Source organism: Podarcis erhardii, assembly GCF_964252035.2.
Source record: "Podarcis erhardii genome assembly, chromosome: 2".
Classification (NCBI taxonomy): domain Eukaryota; kingdom Metazoa; phylum Chordata; class Lepidosauria; order Squamata; family Lacertidae; genus Podarcis; species Podarcis erhardii.
In genome coordinates, this window is record NC_138498.1 from 119,135,399 (window position 1) to 119,160,029 (window position 24,631).

A 24,631-nucleotide genomic window follows, 5' to 3' on the forward strand; every position below is an offset into this window, starting at 1 on the left:
AAGGGGGCAGGAAAGGGGGAGAAAATAAAACCAACCATGGAAAATGGGATGGGAAGTTGGAAAAACAAAACAAAATTATGTATTGAAGAGTATATGGATTTTTTTCTTTCCCCCTTGAAATCTAATTAAAAAATAAAAAATAAAATAAAATAGGGACCATTGGAGCTTCTAGATGTCCCAAACGAAATAGGTTCATCCTTCCTTTTTTGGACACGGGCAAATCACTGGTGAAAACCACTTTTCAGAGAACGAGCATTCATGCAATTGCAATTCCATGATTTTATAAGAAATGCCCTGCTGGGTCTTGCTAAAGACCCATCGAGTTTCCCACATCCAGGGGCCACTCAGTTTGGAAGCAGGACCTGAATACAACAGGCCTGGACCAGAACAGTGATCTCACCTGGTCCACCACCTTGTTTTCAGTGTGCTCAACCAAATGCCCCACCATTATAAGACCTGAACTCACCAGCACGACTCTCCCTGTTTGTGATTCCCAGCCACTGGCATTCAGAGGCATATGCAGCTTCTGGCAGTGAAGGGAGAACACAAGCCATTGCAGCTAGTAGCCAGTCACCAGTGTCGAAGCAATGGTTCTTCAACATCAACTTCGTTGGACCGGTCCTGTTGTGTGGATGCCTGATTGTTGTTTTCCAAAGCAACCGCTCTATTCCGAACTTAGAAATGGAAAGCGTAATGCTGGTGGTCAACAAAAGAGGTTTAAAGGCTCTCTCAAGGCAAATCTTTAAAAAATGTAGTATAAACACCAACAATTGGGAAACACTGGCCTGCGAGCGCTCCAGTTGGAGAACAGCCTTTACCAAAGGTGTTATGGGCTTTGAAGATGCTTGAACTCAGGATGAAAGGGAGAAACGTGCTAAGAGGAAGGCACGCTTGGCAAACCCTCACCATGATCAACTCCCACCTGGAAATGTATGTCCCCACTGTGAAAGGATGTGTGGATCCAGAATTGGCCTCCACAGTCACTTACAGACTCACTGTTAAAACTGTGTTCTTGGGAGACAATATTACTCTATTATGGTAAAAGGTAAAGGGACCCCTGACCATTAGGTCCAATTGTGATCGACTCTGGGATTGCGGTGCTCATCTCGCTTTATTGGCCGAGGGAGCCGGTGTATAGCTTCCAGGTCATGTGGCCAGCATGACAAAGCTGCTTCTGGCGAACCAGAGCAGCGCATGGAAACGCCATTTACCTTACCTATTTATCTACTTGCACTTTGACGTGCTTTTGAACTGCTATGTTGGCAGGAGCAGGGACCGAGAAAGGGGAGCTCACCCCGTCGTGAGGCAAGTCCTAGGCTCTGTGGTCTAACCCACAGAGCCACCCGCGTCCCTTCTACTCGATTATGAGGGATCGCCAAAGAAGGAACTGATAGCTTTAACCTCCACTGACTTCCTCAGCTCCCTTTGCAAAAGCAGATGCTACCATGTCTTGTGTACGTCGGATGAAGATGTCCTGCCTTTTGTCTCTCCTGGATCTCCCACCATTCAGCTTCGCTGGACGTTAGTGTTATGGGCAGGAAAGAACTTCCCTCTGTCCACGTTCTTCACAAAACCAGCCAAGCTGGTGGCCCTCATTGCCTCTGTGGGAGGGAGTTCTGTAGTTTAACTGTGTGCACTGCATGAAAAAGTACCTTATTTTGCCTGTCCTGACTCTTCTGACATTTGGCTTCATTGGGTGTCCACAAGTTCTAGTCACCTTTGAAGGTGACTTGGAAACTGCAATTAATCCAGAATGCGGCAGCTAGACTGGTGACTGGGAGTGGCCGCCAGGACCATATAACACTGGTCCTGAAAGATCTTCATTGGCTCCCAGTACGTTTCCGAGCACAATTCAAAGTGTTGGTGCTGACCTTTAAAGCCCTAAACGGCCTCGGCCCTGTATCCCTGAAGGAGCGTCTCCACCCCCATCGTTCAGCCCAGACACTGAGGTCCAGCGCTGAGGTCCTTCTGGTGGTTCCCTCACGGCGAGAAGTGAGGTTACAGGGAACCAGGCAGAGGGCCTTCTCAGTAGTGGCACCCGCCCTATGGAACACCCTCCTAAGGCAATAAACAACTATTTTACTTTTAAAAGACAACTGAACGCGGCCCTGTTTAGGGAAGTTTTTAATGTCTGGCGCTGTATTGTTTTTAATATTCGGTTGGAAGCCGTCCAGAGTAGCTGGGAAACCTAGCCAGATGGGCGGGGTATAAAGAATAAATTATTATTATTTTATAAGAGAGGGTGAAAACCCTCTTTCTCCAAAAACTGCATAATACTATACCCCTCTATCATCACATTCCTCACTTTTTAGTCTTCTACGCTAAAAAGCCCTAAATGGTGTAACCTTTCCTTCACGGAGAGTTGCTCTGGCCCCTTGATTGTTTTTTGGTTGTGTGCGTGCAGACAATTGCTCCAAAAATAAATAAATCAAAAATCAAAATAGCCGTGGAAGGAATGGAGAATATTCTTTATTGTGTTAGCAACCGAATGCTCCTGCATTACACAATGTCTAAACACAGGACATTTTTGCGACTGAAGTTTAGCCCGGGTGAGCAATCCACTCAGTCACTCATTGGCAGTACCGATCTCCTGCATCTCACCCCGCTGCCATGGAAAAATAACCCCCCTGTAGTCCATTCCATCTTTATAGCTTAGCGTGCAGTGTGGATTCTCTGATGTCTATTAAGGCAAGTATTGCGAGAGAACCTTTTCCCGCACACCGGGCACTCGTGGGGCTTTTCCCCCGTATGAATCCTGCGGTGCGTGTTAAGGTTAGCTTTCTGGCTAAAGCTTTTCCCGCACCGCGAGCACTCGTAGGGTCTTTCCCCCGTGTGGATTCTCTGGTGAGTGTTAAGGTAGGAGCTGCGAGAGAACCTTTTCCCGCAGGTGGGGCACTTGTGAGGCCTCTCGCTCTCGCATCTCTTGCGGTGCCCGAGAAGGTGGAACTTCTGGCCAAACCGCTTCCCGCAGTCGGAGCACTTGAATGGCTTTTCTCCCGAGTGGATGTTCTCGTGCTTAAGGAGGTTCGCGCTCTGGCCGAACCTCTTCCTATACGCGGTGCAGACGCTTGGTCTCTTACCAGTGTGACTCCTCCGCTGGTGTGCATCCTCCTTCAGATCCTGGAATGTTCCCCCAAATGGGACAGACACACCGACTTCTCGCCCCAAGTCCGCTTCCTGGTGCCCACCCCGAGCGTTTCCCTGCTCGCGGAAACAGGAAACGTCCTCTCTTGCTCCCCAAACCGGCGTCCCACGTGGTGAGAGATGCTCGCGATCTTCAGGGCTGTACCTCTCCGCTTCGTTGAGGTTCGTCCACCCTTTAGCTCCTGAACGGGAAAATAAAATTTCAGATAAGTGCTGCAGATGCAAAGAGGTTGAGGGTACGTTTTTTCATATGTGGTGGACTTGTAAAAGGGTAAAAGAGTACTGAGAAATAATTGTAGAATGAACTGAAAAAAATGTTTAAAAGTACTTAAAAACAACAACAACCAGTGTGTTTTTTTTGTTGGGGATAATTCAGACTGAAATTCCCAGGTTTCAAAAAACGGTTATTTATGTATGCAACAACTGCGGCCCGTGTTTTGTTAGCCCAAAAATGGAAAATGAGCGAGGTCCCAACCAAAGAAGAATGGCAACTTAAACTGATGGGATATACGCAGCTTGCGGATTTAACATATAGAATAACAGAACAAGAAGAACATACGTTTAAAGAAGATTGGAAAATGTTATGGTTCATTTTGCATATCATAAATCCCTGCATATTTTACATAAACTAAACCATTCAGTATTTCATTATTCCATCCATCAAAGCTTATTTGCATTGTTGAATTTATCTTAATGCTGCTAACATTTTCAAGTGTACATAATTTCCCCCCATATATTCAATAAACATTTTCCAATCTTTTCTAAATGTATCTTCTTCTTGTTCTCTTATTCTATATGTTAAGTCTGCAAGTTGCGCATATTGCATCAGCTTAAATTGCCATTCTTCTTTAGTCAGGACCTCGCTCGTTTTCCATTTTTGGACTAACAAAACACGGGCTGTAGTAAGGTAGGCGGTTTGAAAGCCCGTGACGGGGTGAGCTCCCGTTGCTCTGTCCCCGCTCCTGCCAACCTAGCAGTTCTAAAGCACACCAGTGCAAGTAGATACATAGGTACCGCTCCGGCAGGAAGGTAAACGGCATTTCCGTGCACTCTAGCTTCCGTCAGTGTCCCGTTGCGCCAGAAGCAGTTTAGTCCTGCTGGCCACATGACCCGGAAAGCTGTCTGTGGACAAACACCAGCTCCCTCGGCCTGAAAGCGAGATGAGCGCCGCAAACCCATAGTCACCATTGACTGGACTTAACCGTCCAGTCCTTTTACCTTTCACCTTACATAAATAACCTTTCGTTGTCATATTGTCAATCTATTGACTAAAGGGGATGTGATCCCCTTGTCCGCCCATGAATTTGTCTAATCCTCTTTCAAAGGCACCCAGGTTTGTGGGCCAACACTGCCTAGTGGGAATGAAAAACAAAAAAATTCCTTCCAGTAGCACCTTAAATTTTTTTGTTTTGACTATGGCAGACCAACACGGCTACCTATCTTTAGTGGGAATGAGGCAGCTTAACTATGAGCTTAAGTGAAGAAGGACATTCTTTTGGTGGTCCTGAACCTTCCAACCTATTGCAAGCGCCATAAGACACACCTTTGCCATCCTCACCTGTCAAGAGGGCCTCTCCGTGATCAGCTTCCTGCTTGGTCTCCCGGCGGATCTGCCGGTGGGCGGGGTCAGAAGGAACCAGTTCCGGCTCGCAGAAGCTCAGGACCACCTCCTCAAACGGCACGCTTACCTGAAATAGCAGAGGAGATTCTCTATGGACAGGACTTAGGGCACGGGCGGGAGGGGGAACCCCCCGACCCGCAAGTTGCATGCGGCCCTCTGCCAGACTTCCTCTGGCCCTTTGAGTTCCCCTCCAGCCCATCAGCTTTTCAGCAAGGGATCACACGAGCAACAGAGGAAAGGTTTGCAATTATGGATGGGAGATGTTGTCCTTTATTCTTCTCACCTTCTCAGTCTTTCAAGTTACTTTCTCCGCATTTTTACATAGGTTCACTGGTTCTTCTTATTTTAAATATATCTATATATTGGGTTTTGATCAAGATGATGATTAGTGGAATGATCTCTCTAGGGAGGCACCTTCATTATACAGCTTTAGGCGTATAACGTTCCTCTTCCACCAGGGCTTTAGCTGATTAACATCCTATAATCCTATGTTTTTGGGAGGGGGAGAGCGAGGATTCTTGGTTTGTTTTGGTCTCGTTCATGTTTTTATTACGTATTTTGTGTTTTTAGAATGTACAGTGGTACCTCAGGTTAAGTACTTAATTCATTCTGGAGGTCCGTTCTTAACCTGAAAGTGTTCTTAACCTGAAGCACCACTTTAGCTAATGGGGCCTCCTGTTGCTGTCGCGCCACCGGAGCACGATTTCTGTTCTCATCCTGCAGCAAAGTTCTTAACCTGAGGTGCTATTTCTGGGTTAGCGGAGTCTGTAATCTGAAGCGTATGTAACCTGAAGCATATGTAACCCGAGGTACCACTGTATTTTTATGCTGTGAACCCCTCTGAGATCTACAGATAAGGGGTGATATATTTAACAAATAAATGATAATGATAATAAACAGTAAGAGTCAGCACAATTTTTGTACCTGTTACTTGGCTGTAGAAATGCACTGTAACATTTGGAGAATCGACCATTTTGATGGATGGCTGTGTTTTAGTTGGACAGCGCTTGGAAATGTGTCAGCTACCTAATGGCCAACCGAATCAAGTCAAGTCATTTTATTATGGTCAATGACAAGTATCCAAACGAAACACCAATTACAAAATTTCCCCCCCATCTGATTCACTTTATCTGCAGCCTTTACAGCCCCAGGCATTTGGCTAATTAAACAATCAACGGCCTTTTACCCTACGGGTTTTTAAAAATTGTTTTGCTTGTTATTATGTTTGCTTGTTATTATGTATTTTTTATTATTATAATATACAGTGGTGCCCCACAAGACGAACGCCTCGCAAGACGGAAAACCCGCTAGACGAAAGGGTTTTCCGTTTTGTAGGCGCTTCGCAAAACGAATTTCCCTATGGGCTTGCTTCGCAAGACGAAATGTCTTGCGAGTTTTTCCGACTTTTTTTTCCTCCCCCCCCCTTTTTCTAAGCCGCTAAGCCGCTTATCAGCTGATCCGCTAAGCTGATAAGCCGCTAAAAGCCACTAAAAGCCGCTAATAGCGCTAATCCGCTAAGCCGTCAATGGGCTTGCTTCGCAAGACGACAAAACCGCTAGACGAAGAGACTCGCGGAACGGATTCTTTTCGTCTTGCGAGGCACCACTGTAAACAGCCCTGTGATCCTTGGATGAAGGGTGGTATAGAAATTTAATGAATAATAAACAAATTAAAAACCTGCCCCCCTTCCCCAGGGTACTGGCTGCTCATCTGTTCCCAACTTGGGTAAGGCAAACAACACAAGGAGCTCACCTGAGGTTTTGGCTGCTCTGCTTCCTGCTGCCTCAGCAGGAAGTCCTCAGCCAGGGCCACTGCCTGGAAGCAGGTCTCTGGCCCCCGTTCCCTGACCCAGCTCTGGATCTCTGGAGGCAGGATGGTCAGGAATTGTTCCAGGATCAACAACTCCAGGATCTGCTCCTTGGAGTGCCTCTCCACCTTCAGCCACCGCCGGCAGAGCTCCTGGAGGCGGCTGTAGGCCCCTCTTGGCCCCTCGGCTTCCCGGTAGCAGAAGCGCCGGAAGTACTGGCGGTTCTTCTCCCTGCTGATGGCATCCCCGCGCAAGATGGCCGCCTTCACTTTCCCATAATCCTCTCTGTCCCGGCCCTCCAGCCTGCGGAAGGCCCGCTCGGCTTCTCCGCTGAGGGCCGGCGAGAGCCGAGCTGCCCACTCTTCCCGGGGCCACCGGCAGGCTTGGGCCACTTGCTCGAAGGAGGCGAAGAAGGCCTTGGTGTCGTCCCAGGGGGTGGGCTCCTCGGGCGGCTGCGGGACCCCCCAACCCACGTGAGGGGACTCCACTTCCTTCAGGAACTCCTGCCACTGGACCTCCCAGCGCTGAAGGATCCCTTTCCCTCCTTCCTCTTTCACTTGGTGCTGGGACGGCATCTTTTGCAGGAATTCTCGGATGCAGCCCCTCTGGTGGGGCTTCCTCACACTCTCTGCTCCCTCCACCGGTTTGGGGGCTGCTTGGCTTGGCTCCTCCATTTTCATCCCTGGTGCAAGCCTCTCGCGCAAGATCACAGAGGGGGCTGAACAGGACGTCCTGGCTCCCTGGTAAAAGAGGCATTTATATCATTATTAATATTATTTACTAAATTTATATGCTGCCCTATGTGAGAGCCAGTGTGGTGTAGCGGTTAAGAGCAGTAGTCTCGCAATCTGGGGAACCGGGTTTGCGTCTCCGCTCCTCCACATGCAGCTGCTGGGTGACCTTGGGCCAGTCACACTTCTCTGAAGCCTCTCAGCCCCACTCACCTCGCAGAGTGCTTGTTGTGGGGGAGGAAGGGAAAGGAGAATGTAAGCCGCTTTGAGTAATAGTGCCACTGTATTCTGCTCTGGTCAGACCTCACCTGGAGTACTGTGTCCAGTTCTGGGCACCACAGTTCAAGAAGGACACTGACAAACTGGAACGTGTCCAGAGGAGGGCAACCAAAATGGTCAAAGGCCTGGAAACGATGCCTTATGAGGAACGGCTAAGGGAGCTGGGCATGTTTAGCCTGGAGAAGAGGAGGTTAAGGGGTGATATGATAGCCATGTTCAAATATATAAAAGGATGTCACATAGAGGAGGGAGAAAGGTTGTTTTCTGCTGCTCCAGAGAAGCGGACACGGAGCAATGGTTCCAAACTACAAGAAAGAAGATTCCACCTAAACATTAGGAAGAACTTCCTGACAGTAAGAGCTGTTTGACAGTGGAATTTGCTGCCAAGGAGTGTGGTGGAGTCTCCTCCTTTGGAGGTCTTTAAGCAGAGGCTTGACAACCATATGTCAGGAGTGCTCTGATGGTGTTTCCTGCTTGGCAGGGGGTTGGACTCGATGGCCCTTGTGGTCTCTTCCAACTCTAGGATTCTATGAGACTCCTTAAAGGGAGTGATAAAGTGGGATATCAAATCCAAACTCTTCTCTTTCTTCTTCTATAGCCGCAGGTCTCAGAGAAATGTGAGTGATTTATTTGAAATGTTAGCAAAGACACTCAAACAAGGCAGACAAGAGTCTGGAGAGAGGTCCTGCAACAACACTTTACTTAGAAAACTGAACAAAATAAGCCCACAGGAATGAAAACACACTACAGAGTATGATCTGAGGAGAAAAAACATAGAGAAGACCCCAATGTACAGTTGTCAACTGTCCAGAAAAATACAACCTGGCCTGCTCCTCTTCCTTTAAGACAGTTCTGATCCCCAGAAATCAGACAGCACAGCTTTTCATGGCTTCAAAATAAACATCATAAGGATCACCTGACAGATCTTATACCTGCTGTTCCTCCAAGGGGCTACATTACAAAATGGAAGACAATGGCCGCTGCTGTCTTTCCATAGCTGTCAACCTTCCAATTTTTTTGTGGGAAATCCCATTATTCCAGTGCTGCTTCCCGCTGCTTTCTGGATTGTTAGATATCCTGTAGGCTGTCCCCAGGACAGGTGAGGCTGCTGATCCCTTATTTTCGAGGCTCCCTGGGACAGGTGAGGCTGCTGATCCCTTATTTTCGAGGCTCCCTGGGACAGGTGAGGCTGCTGATCCCTTATTTTCGAGGCTCCCTGGGACAGGTGAGGCTGCTGATCCCTTATTTTTGAGGCTCCCTGGGACAGGTGAGGCTGCTGATCCCTTATTTTCGAGGCTGGGCCAAGAGAAAGCAACCAGCCCAAGGGAGGGGGGCTGGAACCTGGCTCGCTATTATCCTAGTCTGACTTTCGCAAGAGCCCTCAGGATCAGGCCAGCGGCCCCTCTAAGTCCTGCTCTCACAGTGGCCGACCTGTGGGAAAGAAGGAGCTGAGGGCTGTGGTTTCCAGCAACTGGGATTTCTATGCACTGGAACCCAGGAAGCTGCACAGAGTCAGACCCCCGGGTCCATGTGCATTGTCGTCAATGACAGCCAGTGGCTTGCCAGAGTTGCCTACGGGTGTGTGTGTGTGTGGAGATCGCTTGCCCTAACCTAGAGCTGCTGGGGGCTGCAAATATTGCAAGGCACCTGCTCATTGCAACCTTGGCTGTTCGTTTCTTTCCAGGCACCGAAGGAATCGCTCTCGCTTCTTAACTTCTTGCATCTCTCCTCCCCCTTAAAAAAAGGAAAGCAAGCAAAAGCACAATCTGCAATTTGAAGCAATTTCCAAGAACTCACCTAAAAATCACACTCACTCTCTCTCTCTAGAAGAGCCTCCAGTCAGCTGGAGAGCAAAAAATGGCACACAGGAAGTGAAATTGTGACTTTTCACGTCCTGCCTCGCCTGCCTCTCTCTCTCTCTCTCTCTTGCACATCCCCACACCAAAACATGCACACCCACACTTCCGCATGAAGCCTAAACACACCTCCCAGGACCCCTCTAGGACTCGCAAGGAGCTCGCTGGTTTTAACTCTTCGAACACTTTGAGTGGGTTGCGGGTGTTTGCCCTCGCGTGGCTGTGAGGCTTAGTGGGTAGAGCACAAGCTGGGAAATGTGCATTTTATCTATTCTATACATTGATTGATTGATTGATTGATTGATTGATTGATTGATTTAAAATCATTTTTGGTTTTAAATAGGAAATGTTGAAGAATTATAGAAGCATGGACTATCTGACTTTTAGAAGACATCTGAAGGCAGCCCTGTTTAGTGAGGTTTTTAATGTTTGATGTTTTGTCCTGTTTTTAATATTCTGCTGGGAACCACCCAGAGTGGCTGGGGAAACCCAGCCAAATGGGCAGGGAATGAATGAATGAATAAATAATAATAATTATTATCCCAGAATTTCAGAGTTGGAAGGGGATCCCCAAGGATCTTCTAGTCCAACCCTCTGCAATGCAGCTGTCCCATACAGGGATAGAACCTGCAACCTTGGCGTTGTCAGCACCTGCTCTAACCTACTGAGCCTGCCACACACAGAGAGACAGTGTGGTGTAGTGGTTACTGCAATGGACTATGATCAAATCCCCACTCTGCCATGAAACTTGCTGTCACCAACTCTCAGTCTAACTTACCTCCCAGGGTTGTTGCAAGGATCAAATGGAGAGGGAGAGAACTACATAGACCACCTTGAGAACAGAATGCTGGGCTCAATGGGCCCACTTTGGCCTGATCCAGAAACCAGGCTCTTCTCAGGTTCATATGCATGTGTTTGTATAATTTTATTACATATATGTATTCTATTTCATAGAAACATCAAAGCGGTTTACAAGAGAAATACATAAAAAAAATTAAAAATTAAAAAAAAACCCCAGGCATCTGTTGTGGAAGGACGTATTCCAAATTAATAGCATGGATCTAGTGGAATAGGAAAGTCTTCAGCAGCCCTTGTTTCATAGGTTATTGTATTTTAGTGTTTTGTTGGAAGCTGACCAGAGTAGCTGGGGAAACCCAGCCAGATGGGCGGGGTAAAAATAATAAATTATTATTATTGTAACGATGAAGCAGAAGATGTTTGCTGAATCTCTATTGGCAGAATATTCCTCAATAAGGTAAAAAGGTAAAGGACCCCGACAGTTAAAGTCCAGTCAAAGGCGACTATGGGGTTGCGGCGCTCATCTCACTTTCAGGCCAAGGGAGCTGGCATTTGTCCACAGCTTTCTGGGTCATGTGGCCAGGATGATTAAACCACTTCTGGTGCAACAGAACACCATGACGGAAACCAGAGCGCACAGAAACGCCATTTACCTTCCTGCCACAGTGGTACCTATTTATCTACTTGCACTGGTATGCTTTTGAACTGCTAGGTTGGCAGGAGCTGGGACAGAGCAATGCGATCTCAATCCGTTGTGGGAATTCGAACCACCAACCTTCTGATCGGCAAACCCAAGAGGCTCAGTGGTTTAGACCACAGCGCCACCCTCAATATTGGGCCGATGACACTATAGGTTCAGTTTCTTGTTGCCGTCAAATGAGCCTTATTAGCTCAGGGAACAGCCAACGATGCTCCTCTGTATGATCTCAGTGATGCAGCCAGGATCTAAGGCAGGCATAGGCAAACTTGGCCCTCCAGGTGTTTTGGGACTACAACTCCCATCACCCCTAGCTAACAGGACCGGCGGTCAGGGATGATGGGAATTGTAGTCTCAAAACATCTGGAGGGCCAAGTTTTTCTATGCCTGTTCTAAGGGTTCAGGCGGTCCCAGAGGTGCCCTGGACCTAAGTTGGGTTTTCTAAATTAGGACAAGGACCTTTAACCTGCCTCAGTAGCAAGCGGGTGACCAGCACAGAAGCTTAAACCACTGTGCCACATGATATCGGGCAGATACCCGCCATCAGCAGCCTGGCTGCCACTTTCTACACCTGGACCTGGTACAGGGAAAACGGGCAGGTGTGGATGGGCCGAGGGCAGGCTGAGTTTGGGGGAGCAGTGACTCATTCTCCCTCATGGACCAGCCTCTCCTGCTGGGTGGTCCTTCTTTCCTTGATACTCCTCTGAGGAAGCCCCCTCAGTTTTCAGGTCTGGTCTCCAGACATAGACCCTCCCAGGAGCTTGGGACTGACGCCTGTCTTTCAACCTCTTTGCCTTGGGTTTTGAAACTTAAGAAGTATATTTTCAGAACCCACCTATTTTTCTGATTTTAATGTGCTTGAAACATCACGGTTCAATTGTTGCAACTCGCCCTTCCCCCTTAAAACTGAAAAATCATTTATTTATTCTATAGGTGTGGTTTAAAATTATTCTTATTTATTCAATTTGTATACAGTGGTACCTCAGGTTACATATGCTTCAGGTTACAAACGCTTCAGGTTACAGACTCCGCTAACCCAGAAATAGTACCTCGGGTTAAGAACTTTGCTTCAGTATGAGAACAGAAATCATGCTCCGGCGGCTTGGCGGCAGTGGGAGGCCCCATTAGCTAATGTGGTGATTCAGGTTAAGAACAGTTTCAGGTTAAGAACAGACCTCCAGAACGAATTAAGTACTTAACCCGAGGTACCACTGTATAGCTGTACCTCGGAAGTCGAACGGAATCCATTCCGGAAGTCCGTTCAACTTCCAAAATGTTCGGAAACCGAAGTGCGAGTTTTGATTGGCTGCAGGAAGCTCTTGCAGCCAATTGGAAGCCGTGGAAGCCCCGTCAGGCTTCCAAAAGAACGTTCGAAAACCAGAACAGTCACTTCCAGGTTTGGGGCGTCCAGGAGCCAAAACGTCCGAGTACCAAGGCGTTCGGGATCCAAGGTACAACTCTACTGCCCTATATCCGCAAGTCTTAGGGTGGTTCGCAAGAGTGTGTGTGTATGTCAAAGAGAAAAAATGAAAATGAGCAATGAATACAAACAAAATTCCCAAGGTGAATGTATTTTTTTTTTACTCTAGGAAATATTCATTTAGGAGGGGGAAAAACAAGTATAGGTTCACAATAGCACACACGCGTGCAAAATACATTATCACAGTTATTAACCTATTTGGTTTCTCGCTTACCCTTTGCCACAGGGGTGGGATCCAACCATATAAAAATACATGGTTAAAATCAGCTTTAAACGATATACCTATAGAACAGACTGGATGTTGCACCTCTGGCCGATGATGAAATCTGCACGACAAAGATGCTGGATGTGAGGAGGGAATTTCACAGTTTAAGGGCTGCTGCTGCAAAGATTGCCACCCCCCCAAACGTCTGACGGCAGAGGGGCTTCCCAGAGCAGGGTCCCCTCTGCCCATTTTAACACTCCAGAGAGTCTGTAGGGAAGGAGGTGGTCTCCCCGATATTTAGGGCTACCCCTGGGCTTACTTTTAATCTTGTTTTTAAGTTGTATTCATTCAACTTGTTTTCTTATTGGTTGTTAGCCGCCCTGAGCCCGGCCTAGGCTAGGGAGGGTGGGGTATAAATAAAATTATTTATTATTATTATTATTATTATTATTATTATTATTATTATTACGTGGCTCCCCCCTTGTGAATCCTTTCATGCCTAGCCAGGGTGGTGTGAGTGTTGAAGCTCTTCCCACAGGCCAAGCAATGGTATCGCTTGACCCCCGCGTGCGCGGTCCGCTCGTGGAGCATGAGCTGCTGCCACTGGCCAAAGCTCTCCGCGCAATGGGAGCACTTATGCGCCAGCTTCTCTCCCGTGTGGCTCTTCTTATGGCGGATGAGGCCCGGGCGGGAATGGAAGCGCTTCCCGCAGTGCGGGCAGGCGTGGGGCTTCTCGCCCGTGTGGACCGTCATGTGCGCCAGCAGCACCGACTGGTAGCTGAACCTCTTGCCGCAGGTGGCGCACTGGTGCGGCTTCTTCTCGCCCGTGTGGATCCGCTGGTGAACCAGGAGGTGCGAGTTGCAGCTGAAGCGCTTCTCGCAGAAGGAGCAGCCGTAGGGCCTCTCGCCCGTGTGGGTCCGCTCGTGGCGCGTCAGGTCGGAGATCTGGACAAAGGTCTTCCCACACGACAGGCACATGAACGGCTTCTCGCCCGTGTGGATGCGCTCGTGCATGAGCAGGTTGGAGTTGCAGTTGAAGCGCTTCTCGCAGAAGGAGCAGCCGAACGGCTTCTCGCCCGTGTGGGTCCTCTCGTGGCGCGTCAGGTCGGAGACCTGGACGAAGCTTTTGGGGCAGTAGGCGCACTTGAAGGGCTTCTCCCCCGTGTGGGTCAGATTGTGCCTCAGGAGGTTCTGCTTGCGGTTGAAACTCTTCCCGCAGTCGCCACACCGGAAAGCCTCTTCTTGGAGCGGGGCCCTCTCGCGTCTGGGCCGAGAGACCCTCTCCGCTGCTGTTCCCGGGTGCTCGCCATCCTGCCGGTCCTCTGGACAGTCCAATCGGCCGTATTTCTCGTCACACTCCCTCGACTGGTCATCATAACCTGTCGGAATAGGGGAAAAACCACCCAAAGCCGTTTTGTTAGTCTTCACTAAGGGGAAGACTCGCGGGGTCCGAACTGGCGAAAGGCCCCACCTAAAGAAGAACTGATGGAATATGCATATCTAACATATAGAATAATAGAGCAAGAAGAACATACATTTATAGAAGATTGGGAAATGTTTACTGAATATATGGGGGGAACTATGTACACTTGAAAATGTTGGCAGCATTAAAATACAGTGGTACCTTGGTTCTTGAACTTAATCTATTCCAGAAGTCCATTCGACTCCCAAAACAGTTTAAAAACCAAGGCGCCAATTCCGATTGGCTGCAGGAGTTTCCGGAACTCAAGCAGAAGCTGCGTCGGAAGTTCGGCTTCCAAAAAATGTTCACAAACCGGAACACTTGCTTCCAGGTTTGCGGCGTTTGGAAGCCGTTTTGTTAGGCAACTAAGCCATTCAAAAACCAAGGTACGACTGTAAATTCTACAGTGTAAACAAATTTTAAGGTTGTTTAATGAATATTTCAAATTGTAAAATAGAAAACTTAGTAAAAATCATACATGAATTGGTGAAAAGTGAAAAGCTATTGCAAGAATACCCAAAAAATTACACACTACAGTGTAATAACCTAGGAAAGAAACATTTCCTGCCATTATTTATCAACGCAGGGGGCTGGATTAGATAACAATTGGGGATCCCTCCAACTGTACAATTCTATGAAAGAGTTACCCAAGGATGGGCTTTGTGACCTGCGATATTTTACTAAAGTGTAAAGTGGTGTGTGTTGGGGTGAAAAAAATAATCCAAATTTCATATCTGTCTATCTATGCACTTACTGGGTCTGAACTGGCGACGATGTACCATAAACAAGACCATGGGGCTGTAGTGGATAGTTTGATTAAGATGTTTACCCAGTGTGTGGGATAAAAATAAAATATAAAGGGGAAGTTCCATAAACAGTTCTGGCTCTGGCCTTGCCCACCTCTAGCTTGGGCTCCCTAAATTTTCTTAAATACCAGGTGTGACTGGAAAGTTGGAAAGTTGGGTGAACGGTCACAGAAATCAGACAGCGAGAAATATTCAAACACACAATCGGCATCGGAAACCCACGAAATGCTCACAATTGTGTATGGTGATGAAACTGTAACTTGAAAGACAGTGTATGAGTGGTTTAAGCATTTCCATGAAGATGACCCTAGGTCTGGCAGACCGCCGACGAGCAGAACGGCAGCAAATGTAAACAGAGTTTGTGAGTTATTGATGTGGGATCGGTGTTTGTCCGTCGGAATGATGGTGAAAGAATTGCATACACTGAGTGAAATTGTTATTGAGGTTACTGAGTTGTCCCACCCTCCATATTCTCCCAATCTGGCCCCACCAGATTACTTCCTTTTTCCAAAACTGAAATCTGCACTGACAGGGCACAGGTTTCCCAACATTTCACACATCCAAGCTGCTGTGACGAGGGAATGGAAAGCAGTACAAAAAGGACTTGGAGATCCCGGGCCACAGGGAGGTTAGGCTGGCCTCAACCAGAGCCAGGGCTTTTTCGGCTGTGGCCCCAATCTGGTGGAATGCTCTGTCACAAGAGACTAGGGCTCTGCAGGACTTGACATCTTTCCGCAGGGCCTGCAAGACAGAGCTGTTCCACCAGGCCTTTGGCCAAGGCACAGTCCTCCTTTGGTAATCCTCATAGAACTCTAGCGCAATGGTTGCCATTAATTTGACTCTGAATTGATTTTAGAATGAATTGTTTTTAGAATACATTTCAATTAATTGATTCTGATTTTATGTAAAGTGTGTTATTTTTACTGTTGCTAGACGCTCTGAGCCCGGCTTTGGCTGGGGAAGGCAGGATATACCGTATTTTTTGCACCATAACACTCACTTTTTTCCTCCTAGAAAGTAAGGGGAAATGTCTGTGCGTGTTATGGAGGGAATGCCTACGGGTGGCATGCCTACGGATTTTCCTCCTCTAAAAACTACGTGCGTGTTATGGTCGGGTGCGTGTTATAGAGCGAAAAATACGTTAAATAAATTGTTATTGTTGATATTGTTATTATTCTCCAGAAGTTTCCAACAGTTCTACGAACGTTGTCAGCGATGCAATGCATCTGAGGGGGCTTACTTTGAAGGCCTGTAAGGCCTGTGTGTTCAAATATTTCTCGCCGTCCAATTTCTGATTCACCCAACTTTCCGGTCGCACCTTGTAAAATAAATCACTGGCTTCATCCCCCAAAAGATCACCCTTCGAGGGGATGTCACTTTGACAAAAAACAACAACAGTAGTTCCCTAACCCTTTATCCTGCCTCTTACCAGGGCGGGTTTGTCGCTGGGCAGCGATTTCTGTGTCGTCTCCTCCGCAAAGCAAGGTTTGTTCATTGCTCTCCGGACAAGATTCCTGCTGCTCCTCTTGCCCAAGCTGACTTCCTGGGAAGTTTTCCTGCCTGTGACTCGGGGAAACATCCTCTTCCTCTGGCTCCACAGATGTTCCAGTTGGATCTGCCTCCTTCAAATCCTCTTCGGCACATTTCTCCTCCTTCCTTACATTCATCCAACCTTTCGTTGCTGGAGGAAAGAAGCAGGGGGGGGTGTCAATCAATCAATCAATCAATTTCCTTTATTCGACCGATAGTCAGAGATAAAACACAATACAGAATTATAAAATAAAACATCATAGGGGTACATAAATAAGGTAGGGCCACAGTACTAAACCTCTCACAGATTAACCCGCATCAAAGCATTCAGTTATACGTTTCTGACACTTGAGTGCCAGGAAAAGGAATTTAGCCACTGACAAAGTTGTTTACCCAGAAGACTTATTTAGCAGATATGCTGTCTGCTTTCCTCTTTGTCGGGGACTGAGCTGGGGTAAGTATGGAGTTATAAGATACTGTCTTAAATCGTTGTAGAAGGGACAGCTCAGTAAAATGTGTTCTGTGGATTCTACCTCACCCAACGCACAATGGCATAATCTCTGGTCATATGGGACTCCTCCATATCTTCCCTTCAGAACCGCCGAGTCAAGAACATTCAGCCTAGCTGCAGTAAATAGTCTGCGGTATTCCCGATACATCTGCTCCCCCAGAAACAACCCAGGTTTCACACGGGCTATGTCCTCCTGTCTGGCAATATCCCTTAATCTTTGGGCGATCACCGCCTTTGCGTGGCTATACGTCATGGACTCTATATAAAGGGAGGACAACCCGCACTTCTGCACTTCCTCCACTAACTCCTCTTCCCATGGAGATTTAAAGTTATCCCTCAGAATCAAGGGGGCCAAACCCACCGGTCTGAAACAGAGCTTGAGCCATAGCCATAACTTCGCTTTCAGGGCCACATACCTAAAGGCTTGACAACCGGTTTCCAATCTCATGATTGCAGGGGGGGCTCATGCGCTTGGGCGTAAATGGAAATGTGGAATTAAGGAACGAAGACCAGGAAATTGCCATTGCTTGCCAGTTCCAGGGCTAACTGAAGGCGCTCAAACTAGTGTTTAAAGCCTTGAATAACTTGGGACTTAGGCCCCAAATATTTGGGAGACTGTCTCCTTCCCTACTGACCCTCTTGGCTGTTTAGATCAGTTTAGATCAGTTGTTTGACGTCCCTAAGATGTTTGTGACAGGGGTCTGTGGCAGTTCCTGAGATTCCTTCCCCACAGAGTCTCGCCTGGTGCCTATTTCAATTTTTCCTAAGAGGTTTACAAGAAGCATTAACATTGTCCATAAAAGGTTAAAATATTTAGAAGCGGTTCATTTTTTAAAAAATGCATATAAAAAATAACAAACTGTGGGTTGCCTTATACATGGGGCAATCTCTCCCCCCCCCATTTTCTTAAATTGGAGTCCCTAAAAATATGGAGCGTCTTATACATGGAAAAATACGGTTTTTCTTTTCTAAAAAAAAAAGATTTAAGAATCTTCAAATTCCTGTAATATAAATGTAGCAGCTCCGGGGTGTGTGTGTGTGTGTGTGTGTGTGTGTGTGTGTGTGTATACAGCCATAGCTGAAGCCAAACCACAAACCCCCACAAGCCCAAAATCTAAACCCACAGGCAACCTTACCCAACAGCTCAGCATCCCTCCTGACTTGCTCCTCTTTGGCCCGCTGGCCAAACACACTCCACCCGAGGTCAGACAAAGTCTGTTCTGCCTCAGAGGACTCTGCCGCAGCCGCCGCCTCTTCTTGTGGTGGAATCAGCCCCTGAAATTGCACCAAGGATATATCTTTTTAGGGTGGAGAAACAAGATGAGACTGAGAGGATGACTCCTATGTATGTCTCCAATGTCAGCTCAGAGCCACTGAAACCGAAGCACTTACTTATTGGAAGAAAGGGTCAAATCAACGTATGTGAAGGACCTGCAGCCACGCACGAGAATAGTGAAAGGTGATGATTGGAGCAATTACAGCTAGCTTTGGACTTTGCAAGGTGTTTCAAAAACGGATATATGCATACATTAAATGTACACAACACAGCCCCCCCCCATTCCAATATGCTGCAATATGTTAGGGTTGCCATTTTCCAGGACATAGCCCGGGTACTGCAGTCGGAAGCAGTGTCCAGGCGCAAATTGTTTAAAAGTCCCCAAAAATCCAGACGTAGGGCAACCCATCTTGGAAGTCTAGAATTTCCTTCAAAATAGCTCAAAATAGCTCAGCTTTGGCCAAAAAGGAAAAAAAAGAAAAAAGAAAATAAAGCTCAACAATTTTGCCAAAAGTTTTTGAGGCATGGCAACCCTACAACGCATAATGCTTTCAGAGAACACCTTATGAACTCATGGATAGAGTGGTACCTCGGGTTAAGTACTTAATTCATTCCGGAGGTCCGTGCTGTTCTTAACCTGAGGTACCACTTTAGCTAATGGGGCCTCCTGCTGCCACCATGCCACCGGAGCATGATTTCTGTTCTCATCCTGAAGCAAAGTTCTTAACCTGAGGTACTATTTCTGGGTCTGTAACCTGAAGCGTCTGTAACCCGAGGTACCACTGTATTTACATTGGTGATTTCATGAGATTTGTTTCAGAACCTGGGAATCTGAAGGGAAAAAAACAGCAATGTGGTCCCCTGGAAAATATTCTGATGCCTCCTTTTCTACCACCCCCTTCTCTCTGCCACCCTCTTTAGGGAAAAATCCATTTTCAGAAATGAATAGGGAAAATTTCCCACCACAGAATGCCATCTGGACCTCTTCCCTTCTATATCAGGACAGGCGAAAATCTGCTCTGCCGTGCCCTGATCCCGGGCTGCTCAGGACCCCCCTCACCTGTGGTTGCTGCCCCGCGGCCTCTGGCTGCCTCTGCAGGTAATCCTCGGCCAGGGCCACCGCCTGGAAGCAGGTCTCTGGGCTCCGTCCCTTGACCCAGCCCTGGACCTCCGCAGGCAGGACGGTCAAGAGCTGTTCGAGAAGGAGCAGCTCCAGGATCTGCTCCTTGGTGTGCTTCTCGACCCTTAGCCACCCGTCGCAAAGCTCTAGCAGCCGGCGGTGAGCCCCTCTCGGCCCCTCGGCCTCCTGGTAGCAGAAGCGCCTGAAGCGCTGGCGCCGAGTCTCCCTCCGGAAGCTGTCCCATTGCAAGATGGCCGCCTTCACTTTCCCATAATCCTTTCTGTCCCGGCCCTCCAGCCGGCTAACGGCCCGCTCGGCTTCCCCGCTGAGGGCTGGCAGGAGCCGGGCCGCCCACTCCACCTTGGGCCACCGGCAGGCTTCGGCCACTTGCTCAAAGGAGGCCAGGAAGTCCTTGGCGTCATCCCAGGGGGTGGGCTCCTCTGGCAACTGGGGGACCCCCCAGCCAGAGTGGGGAGACTCCAGGGTCCTCAGGAACTCCTGCAGCTGGGCATCCCAGTGCCGGTGCAGCCTGTCCTCTGGTTCCTGCTTAATCTGTTCTCCGGATCTCCGGTTTTGTCCTCTAGGGCCGGGGGCATGTCCTGCTCCTGCCACCCTTTCCCACACAGGCGGCGCGACATCCATTTCCTTGCCAGCCACTCTTTCACAGTCTCTGGGAAATGGGGTTGGGGCAACAGCGGATGAGGCTGCCACAAGGCGCTTCTCCTGTGAGGGAATAAACAGAAATGAGAGATGTTGTAAACAAAATCTGCCCTTCTTTCCTTATGGGGTATCCAAGAGCCCGTATAGAGTCCTTAAAAATGTTCCAAATGCATGTTGGAAATGAAAGGAATGATGTAAGTTAAAAAAAACTGCTCCTTTTCCCTTATGGGGTACCCAAGAGCCCATATAGACAGAGTCCTTTTGTAGGTTCTCTATCGGTAGGAGAAAATAACAGAGGCCAACCAGAGAATATTGAGAAGCAAAGCAGCTAGTAAGCCTGATCTTTATTGAACTGTTGCAACAGGGTGCTCCCCTCACACGCAGGAGGACCCAGAACAAAGGTGTGCCCGCCTTTATATAGACATTTTAAATTGCCTGCCCTGGAGTCCAAGACCACCCCCAGAAACATCATACATACATCACAGAAAAAGCGGTCTACAACAGAAATCTGAGTGCGTTGTTTATGTCCTGTCTGGCAGATTACCTGTTAATGGTCACTTGATTGGATTACCTGGGGAGCCTGGCCAGTCTTTTGTAATGACAAATACCGGTACTTAGTTCCTGAGCCAGGTCACGGGCTCATCCTATTCATACACAGACATACCCTTAAGACAGGATTTGTGAACGAAAAGACAATGGGGAGGCTTTTCCATTTTCCTTTGAACTTCGGCCAAGGGTTCCCCATTATTATTACATTATAACAACATTACCTTACTTTGAATAAACATACACAAATTTATTGATTGTTAACATAATAGACAGATGATTTAAGGATCTTGATAATTTGATAATATGCAAGAATAATATGTGTTGAAAAATCAGAGAAGAACTGAGGGAAGTCTGAGGGGGAGGGAGGGAGGGTTCCTTTTTGGGGAGGGGAAAAATGCGGGGGGGATGAAAAGAAGATATGTTTTGATAATTTGTTATGTTGGAATTCTCAATAAAAACTTTTTTAAAAAACAACAACATTAACTTACAACTGTACTATAACTATTTACAAATGGCAGCCATACGAAATTGGATCTGCTGCAGGAAGCCCCCATTTAACTGGTGCAAATTCAGCTTTACACACTTGGCAATTTTATTTTTATTTGTAAAGGGGGTAGAAAGAGGGCAGGTGCCCAGGAAAAAAAGACTTTGGCAACCCTATTGAACCCAATATGTTTTTGGCTGTGAGCACTAGGGCAAAAGATTCTGGCACTGCAGGAGGCTGGACTAGATGACCCTCATGTGCCATGGCCAGCATGGAATGATGGGAATTGAAGTCTAGCAATATATGCCCTAATATCAACAACCTCAGATATGCAGATGACACAACCTTGATGGCAGAAAGTGAGGAGGAATTAAAGAACCTTTTCATGAGGGTGAAAGAGGAGAGCACAAAATATGGTCTGAAGCTCAACATCAAAAAAACTAAGATCATGGCCACTGGTCCCATCACCTCCTGGCAAATAGAAGGGGAAGAAATGGAGGCAGTGAGAGATTTTACTTTCTTGGGCTCCATGATCACTGCAGATGGTGACAGCAGCCACGAAATTAAGAGATGCCTGCTTCTTGGGAGGAAAGCGATGACAAACCTAGACAGCATCTTAAAAAGCAGAGACATCACCTTGTCAATAAAGGTCCGTATAGTAAAAGCTATGGCTTTCCCTGTGGTGATGTATGGAAGTGAGAGCTGGACCATAAAGAAGGCTGATCGCTGAAGAATTGATGCTTTTGAATTATGGTGCTGGAGGAGACTCTTGAGAGTCCCATGGACTGCAAGAAGATCAAACCTCTCCATTCTTAAGTGTTACGGCAAAAATCTGGGTGCGAGGCTACTCTGCCACCCAGCTCATCGGACTAAGTCCGTGGGTCCCTGCGGAGGAAAATGAGCTCAGCCGGAGACAGGAGCAAACTGCAGAAGATCCAAGTTTATTGCGCAACAGGTTCAAGGCGAGATTGAACAGTGAGAAAGGGGTCACATGAGTTTTTGAAACTCCCTCCATGTCCCAGAATACAGTGCAAAACACGTCATGAATACATCACAGAAAGGTGGGGTTACACAGATCAGCACTTCAGAAAGGTGGGGGGTTACACAGATCAGCACTTCAGGAAGGTGGAGGGGTTACACAGATCAGCACTTCAGGAAGGTGGAGGGGTTACACAGATTAACATATGGAGGAGGGAGGGGGGAATATGCAGAGCTGGAGATATGCACAGATAAACACTTCCTGGGGATGAGAAAACAATGGTCTCAAATATGCATAGCCTGCCACCTGACATTGCCTGGAGGAAAGGCTGATCAGAGATTTGAACGGATTAGGGTCTTGACACCTTGAGGGATTATGGAGGACAGGGAGGGGTGATGGAGTCCTAGAGAAATTGAGCAGATATATTGTAGCGAAGAAGGTGAATAAGACATGCCCCCCCCCCTTCCGTAACATAAGGAAGTCAGCCCTGAGTGCTCACTGGAAGGTCAGATCGTGAAGCTGAGGCTCCAAGACTTTGGCCACCTCATGAGAAGAGAAGACTCCCTGGAGAAGACCCTGATGTTGGGAAAGATGGAGGGCACAAGGAAAAGGGGACATCAGAGGACGAGATGGTTGGACAGTGTTCTCGAAGCTACAAACATGAGTCTGACCAAACTGCGGGAGGCAGTGGAAGACAGGAGGGCCTGGCATGCTCTGGTCCAGGGGGTCACGACGAGTCGGACACGACTAAACGACTAAACAACAACAATATACGCCCTGGACTAAACTATAACACAGCTACAGTTTTGGAAACTTATTACGAAACCAACTGTTATGACACCCGCTCCTTTGCCTCCTCCTTCCTTCCCAGCCAGGGAACCTCCTACTTCTGCACTCCCACTCACCCCGTCCCTGTTCCTTCCACGGACTTCCCAAGCCCACAATTGAGTCCATCTACTTCAGTAGTGCCTACACTGGCGGGCAGCGGCTCTACAGATCGGGAGCCCTGCCTTATCAGGAGACGCCGGGGATCGACCATGAAACCTTCTGCATGCAGTGCACATGCTCTACCCACTGAACCTGAATCCCCTTCCCAAGGAGCGCGCAGGAAGCCGCCTCCTAGGGAGATGCACCGTTAGGTCCGCCCAGCTCAGCACCGTCTGCACTGACCGGCAGCTGCTCCCCAATACAGCTGGCGGGGGAGGGAGGAAGAGCCCGCTCCCAGCCTTACCTGGAGGCGGCGAGATTTGAACCCAGGACCTTCTGCATGCAAAGGTGTCCTCTGCGACCAACTCCCAGCTGGAGAGCTTAATTAAAATAAACCAGTTTCCGGAGGAGGGCTGGAAGGAGGAGGAGGAGGAGGAGGAGGAAAGCTCAGCCCAGCTTTGCAAAGGGGGACGGATCAAAGCGGAGGCGCGCTTTGTTTCCATTGCACAACGCGCGGCTCACTCCGGAGTGAAGCCGGAATGGATGGCAGGCAGTTCTGCAGAGGGGCGTCCTTTCTAACCTCCAGATCGCCATTTCCAGGGAGGGAGGGAGGGAGGGAGGGAGGGGGATCCCCCTGCCCAAATCCTGGCTCTGCGCCCACCCCAAAAAAGCTCCCGCTTTCTGCACCTAGTGCAATGTTGTTTTCTCCACCTATAAGGGGGCCTTTTGGGGGAGCAGCCTCTTAATAGCCGCCTACTTCTGGCTCTCCATTGAACAGGAAGGACAACCGATGAAGAAAGTGGGGTGAAAGCGGGTCTGATATTCTTTATGAAACACCCACCTATCCCTTTGGCCCCCTATATGGCAGCGCAGGCACTTGGGAGCCGGAAGTGAGAGCACCAAGCCGCCCTAATGCTTTCCCCTTCCCTCTTTGTCCAAGGAGCCGCTACCTTTCATTGCGCGCAGGCGCATGCTCTCTATTGGTCCGCCTAGAGCAGTGTTGCCTGCACGGGCCGGCAGCGGCAGTTCCAGACCGGTGACGTCCTCACCTCTTTGGAAATGCTGCGCATATGGAGCACAGCAGGCTGCCCCGGTACTGAGCTAAACCATGGCATCCATTGGGTTCAGTATTTCCCACACGGACTGGCAGCAGCTGTCCCAGGTTTCAGCCCTACCTGGAGGCGCCAAGGCAAAGCAGGTGGTCCTCTTCCTTTACAGGGATGTAGTCAAACCATTGGTCCACCGAGCTCAGTAGTGCCAGCACTGACTGGCAGGCGCTCACCAGGATTTCAAAGAAACCTTTTGTCCCAGCCATACCTGAAGATGCCAGGTATGCATGGAAAGCAGGGTCTCTTCCCCTTGGCCCTTCCCCAGACACTCCACCCATATAATCCCACCTGCTTATTCTCTGCCCCCAAATCCATGATCATTTTGAGGGTTCCCTACCTGAAAAGGTTTCCCCCAGTGCTCTGTGTGTGATTGGGTTTTTTCCTCTTGGTTTTCATGTACCTATGTGGAGCTTGTGGCCAGTGCAGTTGATAAAGCAGTTAACACATTTATTAGATATTGGTTGTTGTTTAGTCGTTTAGTTGTTTCTGACTCTTCGTGACCCCCTGGACCAGAGCACGCCAGGCACTCCTGTCTTCCACTGCCTCTCGTAGTTTGGTCAAACTCATGCTGGTAGCTTCGAGAACACTGTCCAACCATCT

The 24,631-nt window shown here is 48.2% G+C and overlaps 2 protein-coding genes across 4 annotated transcripts; both read right to left on the bottom strand.

Annotated features, from left to right (window-relative positions):
• Nucleotides 1-2,451: 2,451 nt before the first annotated feature.
• On the bottom strand, nt 2,452-9,303 carry LOC309336873 (uncharacterized protein). The gene is made up of 4 exons (XM_081853337.1): nt 9,230-9,303; nt 6,518-7,312; nt 4,703-4,832; nt 2,452-3,326 (listed from the first exon to the last, which is right to left on the bottom strand). Exons 2-4 carry the CDS (start codon nt 7,250-7,252, stop codon nt 2,653-2,655), a joined length of 1,539 nt encoding a protein of 512 aa, XP_081709463.1. The 5' UTR covers nt 7,253-7,312; nt 9,230-9,303; the 3' UTR covers nt 2,452-2,652.
• Nucleotides 9,304-12,488: 3,185 nt separating this feature from the next.
• Nucleotides 12,489-23,532, bottom strand: LOC309336663 (uncharacterized protein). Of its 3 annotated transcripts, none has more exons than XM_081852792.1 (5): nt 23,227-23,522; nt 19,264-19,993; nt 18,064-18,202; nt 16,316-16,567; nt 12,489-13,997 (listed from the first exon to the last, which is right to left on the bottom strand). In XM_081852792.1, the coding sequence occupies exons 1-5, from the start codon at nt 23,262-23,264 to the stop codon at nt 13,084-13,086; spliced, it is 2,073 nt and encodes a 690-aa protein (XP_081708918.1). In that variant the 5' UTR covers nt 23,265-23,522; the 3' UTR covers nt 12,489-13,083. The 3 variants fall into 3 exon arrangements, with proteins under 3 accessions (XP_081708918.1, XP_081708919.1, XP_081708920.1); XM_081852793.1 differs by having other exon boundaries at nt 19,264-20,046; nt 23,227-23,521; XM_081852794.1 differs by lacking the exon at nt 16,316-16,567 and having other exon boundaries at nt 23,227-23,532.
• Nucleotides 23,533-24,631: the final 1,099 nt, after the last annotated feature.